Source organism: Taudactylus pleione, unplaced genomic scaffold (genome assembly GCF_031769625.1).
Source record: "Taudactylus pleione unplaced genomic scaffold, aTauple2 ptg000086l, whole genome shotgun sequence".
NCBI lineage: Eukaryota > Metazoa > Chordata > Amphibia > Anura > Myobatrachidae > Taudactylus > Taudactylus pleione.
Window position 1 is genome coordinate 32,452,537 of NW_028284488.1, and position 18,426 is coordinate 32,470,962.

General features: G+C 48.6%; 1 protein-coding gene across 1 annotated transcript in view; it reads right to left on the reverse strand.

The window, feature by feature from the left end:
- Positions 1–18,426, reverse strand: part of RSBN1L (round spermatid basic protein 1 like) — a 138,625-nt gene that overhangs the window by 90,795 nt on the left and 29,404 nt on the right. The window contains exon 2 of the mRNA XM_088468820.1: positions 16,314–16,430. Coding sequence (XP_088324946.1) covers positions 16,314–16,430 — 117 coding nt within the window. The remainder of the gene's footprint in view (positions 1–16,313; positions 16,431–18,426) is intronic.

Sequence of the window (18,426 nt, forward strand, 5' to 3'; positions counted from 1 at the left end):
AATCGGTTTCAAGAGCCACTCCGTTAAACGCAGCTGCGCTAAGTTGGGGTGTATGAAAGGGCCCTGCTGTAGAAGATCCGGGCGCAGAGGAAGGGGCCACGGATCGTCTGATAATAGGGACCGAAGGTCCAAGAACCAACTTCTCCGAGGCCAGTTCGGGGACACGAGAATTACCGAGGGTGACTCCTGTTTTATTCTTTTTAGAAGACGAGGAAGAAGTGGAATCGGAGGGAGAAGGTAAACGAAGTCGTAGGTCCACGGACTTGTCAGAGCGTCTACTGCTTCCGCCTGCGGATCTCGAGTTCTTGACACGTATACTGGAAGCTGACTATTCAATCGTGACGCCATGAGACCCACCTGAGGACATCCCCATCGACGTATCAGCGCATTGAACACGTCTGGATGAAGCTTCCATTCCCCGGGATGGACATCCTGTCGACTTAGGTAATCTGCTTCCCAGTTGTCCACACCCGGAATGAATACAGCTGACAGGATTATCGACTGATTCTCGGCCCACCGGAGGATCAGAGTTACCTCTCCCATAGCCATGCGACTCCGAGTCCCTCCTTGGCAGTTGATGTAAGCGACAGCCGTCGCGTTGTCGGACTGATCTCTTACCGGACGAGCCTTTAGCAACTCTGTTGCCTCTAACAGAGCATTGTAAATCGCTCTGAGTTCCAACACATTTATGGGCCACTTCTGTTCTAGAGGGGACCATCGACCCTGAAAGTGATAATCGAGGACTACTGCGCCCCATCCTCGAAGGCTGGCATCCGTGGTTATGATGATCCAGTCCCACATGCCTAACCGTTTTCCCGCTAACAGATTGCTGGATTGTGTCCACCAAAGAAGGGCTACTGTGGTAACCGGTCTCAGACGGATCTGTCGATGTAGGAACAGATGAGACCCTGACCCCTGTGCTAACAGGTCCAGCTGAAACACCCTGGAGTGGAACCGGCCGAACTGTAGTGCCTCGAAAGCAGATACCATTTTCCCCAAGAGACGCAGACAAAGCAGCATTGACAGTGTCTTTGTTTTGAGGACCAGCTGAACTAAGTCGGATATGCTTGGCCTTGTCTGTTGGAAGAAAAATCCTCTGAGATTTCGTATCCAATATCATGCCCAGAAATAAAAGTTTCTGGGATGGACTGAGATTCGACTTCTTGAAGTTGATTATCCAACCATGTTAGATTAGAATGTGATATGTCAGTAAGCCATGATCTGATAGAAGAGGCACAGATGGAGCCTTGAGTAACAGATCGTCCAAATAAAGTATTATGTTCACTCCTGATGACCGCAGGAGAGCGATCATGACTGACATGAGTTTGGTGAAGATGCGGGGAGCCGAGGAAAACCCGAACGGCAATGCCCGAAATTGATAATGATCCTTCAAAATGGCGAAACGCAGAAAGGCCTGGTGTGGTTCCCAAATGGGAACATGGAGATATGCGTCCTTGATATCCAGGGATAATAGGAACTCCCCTGGTTCCAAGCTCGCTATTACTGACTTTAGAGACTCCATCTTGAAACGATACATCTTCAGATACCGGTTCAAGGACTTTAGGTTTAAGATGGGCCTGACCGAGCCATCCGGCTTGGGTACTACAAACAGGTTTGAGTAAAACCCCATACCTCGTTGAAGTTCCGGAACTGGAACTATCACAGAAGATACTACTAGAGACTGGATAGCCTCCTGTCCAATACTGGCTCTTTCTGCCTGTATTGGCAGACTTGTAGTGAAGAAGCGAGGTGGAGGGGATGTCTCGAAATCTATTCGGTACCCCAGGGTAATTAGTCTTCGGATCCATGGTTCTATGGAAGTCTGGTTCCAAACTCGTTGAAATCTTTGCAGGCGGCCTCCCACTGCAGATTGTCCCAGGTGGGACGGAAGACAGTCATGCCACTTGTTTCTCAGCTGGTTTAGGCTCTGATGTACGAGCAACAGTGTGTGGACGACCTCTACCTCTGCCACCTCTTGGTTGTGTGGGCGCACCTCTGGTCCTACCACGAAAGGAATGTGTCGCCCAAAATGAATTAAACAAAGGTGCCGTGCAATTTCTTCTGGGAGCCGGTGCAGCTGACGGGAGGAAAGAAGATTTACCCCCCTGTGGCTTGGGATATCCATTTGTCTAATTCCGGCCAGAACAGTATGTCACCAGTGAATGGTAGACTTTCCACCGCACGCTTGGATTCTGCGTCAGCTTGCCAAGCGCGTAGCCAGAGGGCTCTGTGGGCCGAACTCGCCGAAGCAGATATGCGAGCACTAATCTGACTGATATCCTTTGAAGCTTCTCCCATGTAAACTGCAGATTCACGGATGTGGTCTGCTAGTAGACGTAACTCTGCTCTGGAATTACCTGAGTCCAATCCTGTAATCAATTGATCGGCCTAGGAAACCACCGCCTTGTTAACCCAAGCGGTAACAAGTGTGGGCTTGAGTTGAGCACCCGCTGCTGTATAAATAGATCTTAACGTTGTCTCCAACTTACGATCCGACGGATCTTTTAGTACTGTAGCTCCCGGTACTGGGAGTGCTTTTTTCTTTGAGAGACAGGAGACAGACGCATCTACTGGAGGAGGGTTTTCCCACTTATCCATCATGGATGAAGGAAAAGGGTAACTAGATGAAAACCGGCGCAAAATCAGGAACCTCTTATCCGGCTGTTTCCAAGCTACCGAGAGCTGTTGCTGAAGTTGCTGCGAGAACGGTAAAACTGCAGAGCTCTTCGGTTGTTCGTTAAATAATTCAAACTCCTGTGATGGAGGAATTATATCCTCAGGTAAATTCAGAGTCTTTCCGACCGCCAAAATTAAAGATCCCACCCCGGGAGAGGTGGACTCTAACTCCTGAGGGTTGTCGTCCAGTAACGCAACCTCCAATTCCCCTCCGTCGGTATCTAGATTAAGGAATTCTTCCTCCGACTCCTCTGACTGTAGAACAGTCGTCAGAGTACGCTTCGGTCTCTGGTAGGTAGTGGAGGGCTGCGGATGCCGCTGTGCCCATAACCTGTACCAAGGTGTCTAGAGACTTAGTTAGCCCCGCCACCCAGGGAGGTTGAGACTTGCGTGCCTCAGCTAACTCTGACGTTAAGTCTGACATAACTCCTACCATGTCAGCGGCCCACGGCGGAGCAACTGAGTCAGGAATAGCCATCGGTGGATCAATTGTTATACAAGCATCACATAACGTGGACCCAGTGGCATGCGGCTTAGATAGTTTGTTGATACACTTAGAATAGACAAACATCTTTTGAGCCACTTTTGTTTTGTTTGACATGGATAAACAACAGTCACCCAGACACACAGCAGTGATGAGAAATAAAAGGGAAGGCTGGTTGGGACACAGGGGAAGAGGTACCCCCTCCCACAGATTAGATTCCCTGCACTGACACCCCAGTGTTACTCACAGCCTCTTGCCAGGGATGTAGACAGGAGAATCAGCCTTCTGCATGTGCCTGCACACTACCTGTGGTGGAGAGATGCAGGCAAACAGGTTAAAACTCGGCTCCAAGCTGCTCTAACAGCCACTGCCGCGTTAATTAGACCAGGGAGCCTGCGTTATTAGGCTCCGCCCCCTTTCTTCTCAAGTCCGAGGGACTGTAAAATGGCCACCACGCTGTTATCACCTTCCCCTTGCGCTAGCGCCGCTGAGAAGGAGCCGCTAGTCGCGCTCATCAGCGGGGAGTAGCATATCATTGAGCAGCGCTTCTAGTGCTCTCTGAAACAAGCGCTGGCAGCAGGGCAGGAGTCGGGGAAAGTGCATGTGATCATACTCACTGCGCTCCCCTCTGGACGGCTCCTCTGTATTAACAGCACTCTCCTCACAGCTTCTTCTTGGAGGCAGTCTGTGCTGTGTGTGCTGGCGTTAAGGAGCTTTCAGTAGCTTTTAGTTTAAGCACTGCACACTCCTTCCATATTAACCCAGGAGGTTAACAGGTCGCCAGGTACCCGGACCCCACCTTTAGACAGGTGGCGAAGGGTACCTCAAAAACAATGTAAAAGATGTTATAAAATAATAAAATAAAAATAAATAAATATGTTAAATAAAAGAAAGATAATCATTGACTTGCTGGAGCACAGCAGGTTGTGACCAGCTCCTTAGGCACATTTTCTAAACTGAGGGCTGGTGGGGATTAGAGGGGGAGGAGTTCCACACTTCTAAATTTTGAAAGTGCCAGCTCCAGCTATCCACGCCTCTATACCCCAGCGTAAGCACCTCCAGTGTCCCCTAGTGGATGAAAGAGAAATATGGAATATGAATATCCTCCATCTGTATTTTTTAATCATGGTTAGCAAATGATCTCCAGCTATATTCATTTAAGCGATATTTTTTTAAATTGTGGTAATAATATATATATTTACATATTTATTTATTACTTATATCCGCATCCAACTGATATTAAACACCAAATACTGTTTCATGCTTTTGTTGACATATTGCTGCCTACAAATGGTGCCTCAGACAGGATTATGTACTGCATGTACCTCCACAATGGGCCCATTGTGTATATGTATATGTCCGCATAACATATTATATATGTGCATAGCACATACCAACATATGTTTATGCGCAACCATGCATACGTGTAGAGATGTTCTTATTGTTCTGTCTTCATGTAGATATAAATACAGCTGGAGGATATTCATATTTTAGTACATTATATTTGTCACACTACCATATTTTTCAGAATATCCAGCACACGGAAATGAGAATATATTATGGCAGTGGTTCTCAAACTCGGTCCTCAGGACCCCACACAGTTCTCTTCTCTTTTTACAGGTTGCCTAGCAGGTGCACAGGTGTATTCGTTACTCACTGATACGTTTTAAAAGATCAACAGGTGCAGCTAACCATTTCACTTGTAATTATGTGAGGAGACCTGCAAATATGCACTGTTTGGGGCTGTTCACCCCCGGCACACGGACATAGTGGAGGGGAACAGAGATCAGAGACAACCGTTGGTAGCCGCACCTAGCGAGTACTACAACATTTGGCCAACGGTAAGGTCAGTGGTGCGGGATGCCGCCCCTGTCTCTCTCTTTTTTTTATAGCAGTCACATACAATACTGCAATTCTACCATACTATTTAGTGGGGGAACGTATGATCACTTATACGGTAGGGAAGCCCTGATTAAGGGTATACCCACACACCCCACATATATGGGACATACTCTGCATTTCTACAGATACCAATATCACTCCTAATACGGGTTGTCACATACATTGGTTAAAAGGGAGACGTAGGCATTTGGTGCTATACGGAAAGGAACCCCCTAAAAGGGTCACCTTATGTTACCTGCAACTCGTATATAGGTGACTGTTTGGAGACAGTCTCCCAACATTGGGGACTGGAGTTTGACACAAGAGACGTGGACAATCGCTGACAGTCTATCACAGAAGGCACTCGGGAGCCTTTTTTTGTTTAGAAATCAGAGCCAGTGTTTAGGAACATAGCTTTATTTTTCTGGCTATCTGTTTGATCTTAATCAATTTTATTTTTCTATAAGTGCACAGGAGTACTTGGACTTCATAATTAAGATACAATTTTTAAACTAATCAATAAATACCATTATTATTACAACATATACAGTTTAAATCCATTTTGTACTTTTCTATAACACTATATATCATTCTTTCCACACTTCAGACATCTGAATTAGTGTAAAGAGGTTAGCGCTGGACATAACTATTATCGTATTAGATTATATACCCTCTTTGAGTTTGGACAACTCAGTGTCCAGCTGCTTCCAAAGCTATTGGTGGATACACTGTAGCGCTGGTGTGCGGATCCTATAAAAATCACGGGTGTGATATGTATTACCGCCGGCCGCAATTCCCGACAGCGGCTGCCCAACAAAGGAGGATATACCGATCATCCTAAAGGTAAGTGTATACTAACCTAACCCCCCTAACCCTCCTTAGGGGTGCCTAACCCTAACCTCCCCCCATGTGCCTAACCCTAACTCCCCCTTCCCCGCTGCCTAAACCTAAGTCCCCCGGGTGGGTGCCTAACCCTAACCTCCCCCCGGGGGTGCCTAACCCCAACCCTCCCTCCCCGTAGCCTCACCGTAAGTCCCCCCGGGAGCCCTAAACCTAACACCCCCCCCACGGCTGTCCGCTGCGGCGCTCGGCATCCGCTCGATCGGGATGCTGGGCGCCGGTCTCCCGAAGTCAGGCATACGACAGGCGTCTAGATTTAGACGCCAGTCATTCATCATTAGTCAGGATAAAGCAGTCTGGAAGCCGGCGGTCGGCATTTAGACCGTCGGCTTCCAGACTACATCCCCAAAGCACACCTGTTGCAAAGCACCTAGGAAAACAGCTGACACAAGGGGTGAGAATGTGATCACAAAATGATTAATTATAAAAATTAATCAAACAAAAAGCACTAATCCACGGCACTCACCATTTCTAGATTTGGGGTGCAACATGATATGTGACCACATTGTTTAAATAGAAATCACAGGGGCTCTGCACTCACCATAATAACTAACAATAATAATAAACTTAAATGCATTGATCAATTCATAAACCAAAACCCCACTGTTTATTATTATTATTGTTAGTTATTATGGTGAGTGCAGAGACCCTGTGAGAGAGAGATATATACAGTTTTTTTTATACTATGTGTATATATTACACACAAACATACACACACACATTGCTTTAGAATTAGATCGCCGAAGAGATTAAGTATACTATAAGCAAAGCATCCCAACTACTCCAACTTTCGCAGCAGCTATGTAATAGGTAATTTCTCTGCCACTGAAAGCGGATCTCACACACATCAGAGTGCTGAGACTAAATATGCCGCAGCAGAAGAATGGTTTGGATAGCTAAACTGCACCATTCTGTTAGTTCTGCAGGAAGGTTAGAATTTTATATGTACTATGAATGGGCATTTTTTTTCACCCAGGAAAAACGGTTCATGTAATGAAAATTCAGATGTGGTCACAAAGGTTTATATACAAAGTAAACTTATTTATGTAGTGTGGGTTAGATTAGATATTACTTTGGTAAATCTACAGTCTGGAGTAATGAGCAAGTGGATCTTGTGCAAGTCAATGGGCCTGGAGAATAGTGGTCCACAACTGCACACTAAATTGAAAGATAAAAGGCGCAAAAAAGCAGAAACAATTCCAGTATTGTGTAAGGGGGGTAGGGGAGGGGGGTTGGGGATTTACTTAAACATGCTCATCCGACCATAATAATATGCCCTAACAAAAACATTATTACTAAATCAGTGAACAAGTTGCAGACAACTTATCACAGGCAGTTACTCAGTGCTGGCATCTGCCACTGACCGAATAAGAGCCATTTTCAATTTGAGCGGACCAGCAATACTTTTCCACCTCCCGGACTTTTCGCCTACTTCGTCTGTTTTGCAAGCGGAAAAAATATGAGATCTGGTAAGAACTTACCTTTGTTATCTCTATTTCTACGAAGTCCATAGGGTTCCACAGGATACCTTGGGGTATAGGTGTGACGTCAGTCATCGGGCACCATAGAGTTAAGCTTTCAGCCTCCCAGGATGCACTAGGGTCCCCTCCTATACCCCGCCCCCGAGCCAAGGCACCTCAGTTAGTTACCAAGCCATAGGCCGGAGGAGAAGAAGGAAGAGAGAGAACAAAGATCTGGATACACACAAGAATCACACTGTCACCAGAGGGAGACGGGAAAACCGGTGACCAGACCAAAGCCCATCTGCAGCACAGGTGCGACAGGGCGGGCGTCCTGTGGAACCCTATGGACTTCGTAGAAATAGAGATAACAAGGGTAAGTTCTTACCATATCTCATATTTTCTACTTCAGGGTCCATAGGGTATCCACAGGATACCTTGGGGATGTCCCAAAGCAGTATCCTTTAAGGGTGGGGATGCTCCTGTGCTGAAAGGAGAATCCGCCGCCCGAAGGAAGCATCCTGAGAGGCGAAGGTGTCAAACCTGTAATACCTCAGGTAGGTATGGACAGAGGACCACGTAGCAGCCTTGCAGATCTGGACTGCAGAGGCACCACGTCGAGCTGCCCACGAAGGACCCACAGACTAAGTGGAATGAGCCTTCAAAGAAGGAGGAACCGGCAGACTTTCATGAAGATAAGCTTCAGAAATAGCCATACGGATCCAGGCTGCCAAAGTTTGCTTTGAAGCAGGCCAACCCTTTTTACGGAAGCCATAGAGGACAAACAAGGCGTCCGACTTCCTAAACGAAGAAGTGCGGTCAACATAAGTCCTTAAGGTCCGCACAACATCCAAAGTGGCCTCACCCACTGAAAGACCAGGTGAGTTAAAGGCCGGAACAACTATTTCCTCGTTAACATGAAACTGGGAAGCAACTTTGGGAAGAAATTCAGGCAGAGTGCGGAGCACTGCCCTGTTCCCATGAAAAATCAAGAAAGGGGGTCTACAAGAGAGAGCCCCTAAATCAGAAACACGTCTGGCCGAAGCTATGGCCAGAAGGAAAACAGTCTTAGCTGTTAGCCATTTAAGATCCACTGAGCCCAGTGGTTCAAACGGCGGTCCCTGGAGAGCCCTCAGGACCACAGCCAAATCCCAAGGCGCCACTGGTGGAACAAAGGGCGGCTGAATGCGGAGAACACCTTGCATAAAGGTGCGCACATCCGGGATTGTAGCAATCCTACGGTGAAACCAGACAGACAGGGCCGAAACCTGTACCTTCAAAGAAGCAAGGCGAAGCCCATGATGTAGTCCCGCTTGTAGGAAGGCAAGTATCCTAGACAGACGAAACTCCAGCGGTGCATAACCTCTCGGTCGACACCATCTGAAGAACTTATGCCACACGCGATGGTATATCCTCGCGGAAGACTGTTTCCGAGCTCGCAACATGGTACGCACCACAGAGCTGGAAAACCCCCTGGACCTCAACATGGCTGTCTCAACAGCCACGCCGTCAAAGACAGCCGAGCCAGGTCCGGGTGAAGACAAGGACCCTGCGACAGAAGGTCCGGTCGTAGAGGCAACCGCAGAGGACTGTCCACGGACAGACCCTGAAGGTCTGAGAACCAGTGCCGTCTGGGCCACGCGGGAGCTATCAACAGGAGCGTCCCTCCTTCCTGTTTGAATTTCCGATTACCCGTGGAAGAAGGGAAACCGGAGGAAACAGGTATGCGAACCGGAACGTCCACCGGACGGACAGAGCATCCACCAGAGACGCCTCTTCGTCTCTTGTGCGAGACCCGTACACCGGCAACTTGTTGTTGTGCCGGGGCGCCATGAGGTCGATCTCTGGAAGACCCCACCTGTCCACCAGTAGTTGAAAAACGTCCGGGTGCAGGGACCATTCCCCCGGATGAACGTCCTGGCGACTTAGAAAGTCCGCCTCCCAATTTAGCACTCCCGGATGAAGACCGCTGATATGGCCGGAAGATTGCGCTCCGCCCATACCAGGATCCGAGAGACCTCCACGAGAGCCGCCCGACTTCGGGTTCCTCCTTGCCTGTTTAAGTGGGCCACGGTGGTAGCATTGTCCGACTGGACCTGCACCGGACGACCCTGGAGAACCCGATGTGCCTGCCGGAGAGCATTGAAGACCGCACGGAGTTCCAAGATATTGATTGGAAGCTCCGCTTCTGTCGGAGTCCACCTGCCCTGGAACAAGTGTGGACCCGAAACTGCTCCCCAGCCCCGAAGACTGGCGTCCGTTGTCAACAGGACCCAATTTGGAACCCAGAACGGACGTCCCTTGCTGAGATGGGTCGTCTGTAACCACCAGGCAAGGGACAGGCGAACCTCCGGGGTGAGCACAATCGTTTGGGACTTCAGAGACTGAGGCAGCCCGTTCCACTTGGACAGGATAAGGTGCTGCAGAGGTCTGGAGTGAAACTAGGCATATTCCACCATGTCGAACACCGACACCATGGAGCCCAGTAACCTCATCGCCGAGTGTAGAGACACCCGGCGGCTGTGGAGACAACTGCGCACCCTCGACTGTAAAGCAGAGATCTTTTCCCCCGTCACGAAGATCCTTTGCTGTCCCGAGTCCAATAAGGCTCCGAGGTGCAGAATCCGCCGAGACGGGATTAGAGTGGACTTCTGCCAGTTGATTAACCAGCCGTGCCGTTGCAGTAGTGCAATGGTCAGGTCCAAGTGGCGTAGAAGGAGCTCTGGAGATCCTGCCACTAGTAAAAGGTCGTCCAGGTACGGCAACATACGGACTCCCTGCAGCCGCAGAGAAGCCGCCATGACCGCCATCACCTTGGTGAACACACGTGGTGCTGTCGCCAGGCCAAAAGGTAACGCCCGAAACTGGAAGTGGTCGCTGCGGATAGCAAACCTGAGGAACGGTTGATGGCGCAAAAGAATAGGGACATGCAGGTAAGCGTCCTGTATGTCCAATGACACCATGTAGTCCCCAGGTTCCAGCGCCAGAATGATGGACCGTAGGGTCTTCATCCGAAACTTCGGCACCCGCAAAGACTTGTTGAGAGCTTCGAGGTTTGGAATCGGACGATACGACCCATTGGGTTTCTGCACCAAAAAAAGATTTGAATAGAAACCCTGGCCCCTCTGGGAGAATGGAACAGGCACTATAACTCCAGCCTGGTACTCCATGCCTGCTTCCGGGGCTTGGCCGATTTCTTAGGACCAGCCTGTCGAGGAAAAGACTGTGGTTTGGGCCTGCCCTGGGCCCTATAAGACCGAAAGGACGATGGTCCCGAACAAGAAGGAGCAGCGGCCGACGGGAGACATGCCGATTTGGCTGCCGCCAGCGTGTCCACAATCTTGTCCAGATCCGGACCGAAGAGAACTTCTCCGGTAAATGGCAACGCCTCCAAACACTCTTTGGAATCAGCGTCCGCCTTCCAGGATCGCAACCACTAGGTGCGATGAGCAGCCACCGCTGCTGAAGAAATCCGAGACATCAGGGAACTAATGTCTAAGGCCGCCTCGTTGATATAAGTGGCCGAATCACGGAGACTACCAATCAACTCCGCCTGATCGACCGGACAGTCGGAATCAAAAGACGCCTCTAATGAATCCGCCCAGCGCTCCATTGCTCTGGCAACCCAGCAAATGGCCATAGCCGGCCGTGCTGCCCCCCCCGCAAGGGAATAAGCGGACTTCAGGCAGATCTCCACCTTGCGGTCCGTAGCATCCTTAAGAGAGGACATGGATGGCATCGGCACTGTGGCACTACGAACAAGACGGGTCACGTGAGAATCCACCTGTGGAGGGGATTCCCACTTTGCAAAATAATTATCCGCGAACGGATAAGTCACCGCCAGGCGCCTTTGCGGCTGGTAACGTTTGCCAGGCTGTTTCCACGCCTCCTCTAAATGGTCCACTAACTGACCCGAAAGAGGAAAGACTGTGGCATCGCCCTTCACATCTTTAAAAAAGGCATACTTGGATTTAGCCGCTGGGGGAACTTCGTCCTCAATCACCAAGGCTGTGCGGACTGCCCGAATAAGTCCAGGAATATATACTTTGGATTTAGCGTCAGCGTCCTTAGTATGGAGAGGTTCCTGATCGTAAGGATCCAGAATCTCCCCATCATCAGACGTCTCTTCGTCATCCTCATAAGGAGCCGACAGACGCCACCGGCCGTTTATGTGGCCGCATCACAGACTCCCCCTGCAACACATCCGACAAGTGCTGTACAGAACTCGTCAGAGAGTTAACCCACGCAGGCTCCTGAGAAACCAGGAGCGGGGAAATAGGGAGACTGTGGGGTACCACCAATTGTCGTGGGAAACCCTGCATGGGTGACGACACCACTGACTGCTGGGACAAACCCATCTGTGTAAACGCGGGCTGCGGAGCTAACTGGCCCACTAAGGTCGTAAGCGCCTGAGCAAAACAAGCCCAGGGCGGCTCCTGTACCGGTGCTGTAACCGTAATAGGCCGCGCCATTGACAAACACTGCCGGCAGAGGCCCTCCGCGCTACCCTCCCCCTCCGCTAACGGTACTTTGCACGTGGTACACTGTAGCCGGAGGGGAAAATCACTTTCAGACATGATGGCACCAAGTATGTGACCCCTCTCACCAATTATATATGAAATAGGTGAGAGACCACCCTGCAGCACCGCACCGCAAGGGCTTAGCAGAAAGGACAGGGACAGTAATAAAGCTGACAGTGAGAATAGAAGATACAGGCAGCAGCGCTAGCACAGTCACATACAATGCAAAGAAAAATCAATCCCTGCACTAACAGCGCTGATCACTCAACTACACAGACACAGGGCCTGGTAGGACACAGCGCTGCATACACAGACCTGCCACAGCGGAGGAGAGGTATGCGGGGGGACCCAGACCACGATGCTTCCGTCCAGTGCTTCCAGCAGCGTTCACCATGCGTTCTGGAAAGATGGCCGCCGAGGAGCAGAGAGGAGGCTGGCCTGGGGGAGGAGCGCTGCTACAGGACCAGTCGGCAGTGTGCAGAGAGGGCTGTGTGCAGCGGGGGAGGCGCCGGCTGTGAGACAGGGAACACGCGCTCCCCTGGCATGCATGTAACCCCCGGGGCGCCGCAGCGCTACCGCACTGCTGCGGTCCGCTGTCCCAGGGGGGTAGTGGAAGCGCAGGTTCTTACCTGGCTCCACGCTGCAGCCAGTCCCCAGGGAGCCCCCTGCCTGGGGACTCTGGACCATGTAACAGCGGGGACCCACCGCGGGCCCCCGCTGCTTACCTTGCTGTCTCCCTTGAATCCGGCCATGGTCCGGAACATCTGGGGTCACCGCTAGCTGTGACCCCAGATGCTCACCAGCATCCCCGGATCGTTCTGGTACCGGCGGGGGTGTAGGGAAGACAGCATGGACGTCAGGACTGACTGTCCATGCTGTACATCCAGATGTGCAGCCACAGCTGCATGAAGAAAAGCTTCAGGGGCTCTTCTAGCCCCCACTCCAACAGGTGCACCCGACTCCGGACGGGCACCAAACGAAACTGAGGTGCCTTGGCTCGGGGGCGGGGTATAGGAGGGGACCCTAGTGCATCCTGGGAGGCTGAAAGCTTAACTCTATGGTGCCCGATGACTGACGTCACACCTATACCCCAAGGTATCCTGTGGATACCCTATGGACCCTGAAGTAGAAATATTGCGCGCGTGCCCACTATACCCCGTATTCAATTTGAAAGTACGCGAAAACGGGACCCGGTGAAACCTGAGGCGGAAAGTACTGTCAGATTTGGGGAAATCAGCCTGACACCCCCCAAAAGATGCTCTGACATGGGGGTTAGGTAAGGTTACCCCCAATTTGGCTTGCTGAAGGTATTTGGTGTTTTTAAACGGGCTCAATAGCTGCTAAATAGCGTTTTTGTATACATGGTGCAGAATAGTATTTAGGAGTATTTTTTGCAGAAAATAACATATCCAAGCAAGTTTGGGGTACTTGAAAATGGGGGCCAGCATATTTAAAAGTTGCTAAAGTAAAGTTGAAAAAAATCGTGAAAAATCCACCTCCAGAGTCAAGAACGCTAGTTTTTAACTTTGTACCCCAAAATTTATTTTTTTTTGCCCCCTTTTTCAAAGTCATTTTTTGGGGTGTCCTTAAGTGTTTTTTACATATATTTTTGACACAGTTTACCTTTGGGGGACTGTCTGAAGGCTGCAGGGGGGTTCCCGCAAAGTTACACCTCAAAACCCCAATTTTGCACTTTTTTCCGGCTGCATTTCATAGGAGAAACTTTTTCACCTATTACATTGCATTGACTTTCCGCCTAGGCGGAAAGTCTTTCCAATTGAATACGGAGTAAAGTCAAAACAGGCGAAAACTACGTCATCGGCGATACGGACTTTTCGCCTCAAATTGAATACGGGCCTAAGGCGCATAGTAAATCCAGGCAGTATACCCTAAGCCACCTGACATAGGGCCTGATTCAGAGCCGCTCGTAAGCGGCCGCTCGTTCGTTCCGAGCGATGTTTGCCCAACTGCGCATGCGTACAGATCGTAATACGCATGCACGAACCAGTCAGTAGGGCCGAAAATCGTTTGTTCGCTAAATAGCGAATGCCTGCTATTTTGAGTGACAGGAGGAGGCGTATGTGGGTGGTAACAGGGGAAGGTGCTTGAAAACGGGGAGTGGAGATCCGAACGCAGGCGTGCTTAAAGGTCAAAACGGGTGTTTTATGGGTGTGCATAATTAATACAGCAGCGTCATTGACCACGTCACTGGGTTATTTTATAGTCAGAACTGCTCGCAAGATTGTGGTAGGAAAAACCAACCACAAGAATAGCGAGCAGTTCATACGCTGGTCGATGTACTCGATTAATCTAATAAATAGCAGACATGACGTAGGATGCGAGCGGCCAGGGGACGTAGTTATCCAAAAAACGACCGCAAGTTTTGTTCGCTCGTTCAGACAGAGGCGTGAACAGACCGCAAAGAGCGAACGGTTCATTTGAATAGCCACCCCTTTTTTCTGAACGAACGACCGCAAATAGCGTCCGGCTCTGAATGAAGTCCATAGTACTCCCTTAGCATGATACCCAATGTGGGCAATTCAATTCATTAGCCAGAATTTAGCAACCAGGCAATTGGGATCAATTCAATTAAATCCAAAGACAGGCACTATTTGTGCGAGAATGCACAGGATTGACTGCATTAAAGCAGCTACCCGAAGCCCTACTTATTTTGCGGTATTGCCTATAAAAGCCTATGTGCAGGTAAGCCTCAAGCCAGAAAGCTGACCTTATATTTAAAATCTATAGGATAACAATAATCACATGGGTTTGCCAAGGTGCACAGTTCCATGGCTCTATTTAGCTTTGCTCCAAATTCATAATCAGCCCTTCTCACTGTTACAGTAGGACTGACCAAGAAAGGGAAGACTTTGGTGCAGCTTAACAGATATTGCAATATTTGGAACGAACATTCCCTGACTTTTTATAGAATACAATGTGGAGTGTTCATAGCATAGAGTGTATGGTGAGTGCAGAGATTCCATAATAATAGAGGATAGCAAAAGGTTGCCAACCCCAGTTGTAGATTACGGTACAAACCTTTATGTACTACCTATACCCCTTTCATACATAGCCTTTCAACCCGGAGTATTGCCAGGGCGTGAGGCCCGACCTGGGTCTCTGCTTTGTGTGAACATACCCGATCCAAGTTGGATGTTCCAGGTCCAGGACACTGCTCGGAACCAGACTTATTTCTGGGACCAACCCGTGGCGCCTGTAGTGTGAAAGGTGCGACCCAGGTTTTTTAGATCTGGGATTAGCTGAAAATACTTGATTGACTGTTTGAGGCACTTGCAGATGACCTTACCTACAGGCGCTAGAGCACATGATAGTGGAGCAGACGCCATTTCGGATACCATGGCTCACTAGAGTAAAGATGAGGCGCCCTTCTCCTTCTGAAATTACACTCTGCAATGTAGCACAGTGTCAGCAGCTGCATCAGTCTCAAAAAGTCACCACTCAGTTTTCATGAGCTCATTATAGTGAGCAAAAACGATCCCCATTTAATGATTCACTGAATGCCAGGGCATACACAGGTTCGACCAGTCCAAGGTGTAGTGTGAAGGGGGGTTCTTAGTTGAGACAGGGGTAGAAGCAGTATTCAACAACCCGGGGAAGAGACCCGGCTCATGACTGAAAGGGGTATTACTGAGCTTTACATTTAGGAGCGGATTCAATTAGCCACGATAAATCGAAAGCAAGAATTTTCGCATTATTCATCAGTTTTGGTGCGATATTTTCACGTCTTTTGGCAATGCGTGCTCCCGTTTTCTATTATAAGAGATTTGAAAACAGCGCATGGAAAAACCAGCGAAAAGTACAGAACATTTTGGGGAAATCAGTCTGTACCCCATAAAAAGCCCAACTGACATAGGAAATCAATAGAGAAGTGTATTAATAGTCCTTTTAAAAGTATTAGTATTTAAATTTTGTTAAATGGTTGTTATATGCATATTTGATAAATGTTGAAAAATGAAAATAAGCAATATTTTTTAAAGAAAATAATTGCTATAGTTAAATTGGGGGTACATTAAAATGGGTGCTAGCATATTTTTGTGTCTATAAAGCATCCGATGTGTACCCACCTTTAGAGCAGCACCTCCCTTCTAAAGGGGCCTATCCACTAGGCGACATGAAAGACTGAACGTCTAGTGTTCAGACCTTCAGGTCGCCGAGGTGCGGTGCCCGCACTGAACGTCATTCAGTGCAGGAGCCCGACCTCCTACCTCTGTACATGCCGAACCTGACAATCGTCGTGTTCGGCATGTTCAGTAGATAGTCGGGGTCGGCAAGGACCCAGCGTGCAGGCGCATCGCTGGTCCTTGCCGGCTATCCATTAGGCCCCTTAACAGTTCAAAATAGTGGCTTTAGTATACTCTGTATGGTTCATACCTTTCTGTAATAATCTGACTTCTCCATTTTCCTTCTTGAATTCATTCATTAGTTTATGTTTCTTTTTTTCCTTTTGCTTCTCTTTATCTTTAATCCTGATTTTTTCTTTTATCTCATCTTAAAAGATAAAAAGTAAAAAATACAATGAATTGACTTTCTAAAGTAGTAACTATAAGAATAATATAAAATTTTGCAGAAAAAAAAAAAGATAATGGAAACAACTATTTTTTTAAACTACTGTTTTAAGAAAACAAAGCTTTTTAATTAATACAAATAAATCAACATTTTCCATATACCTTAAGCTTTCTACTAATGTACTGTACATATTCAATGACTGTACACAATGAGGCTAATTCATACGTGCAATGGTGAAAGCAGATTCAAGATTATCGGGAATCTGCAAGTGCGCAGAACCTGTTCTGCGAATGTACAGAACGTGTCCTGCGTCATTCAAGGGGCGTTGCAGGAACGCCCGGCGTTCATGAAAACGGAGGTGTGTTGGCCCCAGTTTTCCCGGCAAGGCCAGGTGCTGCGTTCACGGACACAGTTTGCTGGCTTCACAAGCCGGACAGCCTGAGTAAGCTGAGTATTACTCAGCTGGCCGGCGGCCCGGTGCCATAAACCATCGCGACGGGTGATGCCAGCATGCAAACTCGGTCGCAGTGCTGGGATCGCAAATGCATCCAGGGGATGAATACACCTCCTGCTGAATTTGCAATTTCCTGCCAAGATGCATCAGCCCCAATATACAAAAATAGCTACTGGCAAAAAGGTATTCCACCAGTCACAATACGGACTGTTTTGGGTCCATTCATGATGAGGAATTTTTAGACATTTTGAGACTGTAGACCCAAAAGGGGCTGATTCAATTCAGCACGATAGAGTTCCCAGAGCTATTCAATTGACCGTGCTGTTAAGTCCGGCTAGAAACACTTAAGTCGGAGAATGCCGGTTACCGCTCCTTAAACTGTGTGTTTAGTGAAGCTAACTGGCATTCTCTCACTTAAGTGCCAGCCGTGAGGTTGCTAGCACAGTGCTAAGCCGGGAAACAGCATCATGGCCAGCACTTAAGTCGGATTCTTGCATGCACCTCAGGAAGGTGCAAGAAGAAATCCTGTAGTTGGACTCAACAGTGTGGTCAATTGAATAAGCTCCGCTATTCAACATTGCGTTAAATTGAATCGCCCAAAAGTGTCTGATGCCACAGCGCCACCAACAATTAGGTTATTGTAGTAGAATTATTACATAAAGGTGTTTTGGTAGGAACTGGTATGATTAACCACCGGACGCATGGCCGGCGGTTCAACTCCCAACACCAGCATCCCGGCAGCAGAGAAAATCCCGATCGTCCTAAGGTAAGTATTTGCTAACCTATTCTACCCCTAACCCTCCCTTAGGGGTGCCTAACCCACCCCCCGGGGGGGGGGCCTAACCCTAACCCCCACTTTCCCTAGCCTAACCTACCAGGTGGGTGCCTAACCCTAAGTCCCCCCCAGGAGCACTAAATTAAATCCTCCCCCCCCTCCCCCCCTGCAGCTATCCGCACTCGGCGCCCCCTCGATCGGGATGCCGGGTGTCGGGCTCCCGGCGTATGTCTAATGACAGGCGTCGGGATTTCGACGCCTGTCATTAGACACTTTCCGGAATTAGACAGTCGGGAATACGTTCGTCGGCTTCCCAACTGACACCCGTTTTGGTACCATCCAAGATGGAATAATGTGTTTAAAAGAGTGCACAGGCATATGAATGTTGAAGTTGTAGCACTGATAAAAACTTCAATCTGTATTCATACACCTAGCAAAACAGGATTATTCCTTATAATGTCAGTTTCAACTAGATTTTACTTACAACACAAGCCAAAACAAGTGTTATAGCTGGGCTTGCATTATAAAAAAGGTGACTCTTGGCTCTGCAACTCAGTTATGTTCTACTACTTGTGACTTCATATGAATTTCAGATACATTATTTGGAGAACAGTATGCTGCCAGATGTTAGGTTACAGATCTTCAAAAGGACATCTAAATCTAGCCTTCAAATGACTTTATATAATATATTTAAGACATCTGTACATTTTTAGATTTTTAGGTATATCAGATTTTCTCGCTAGGTGGCT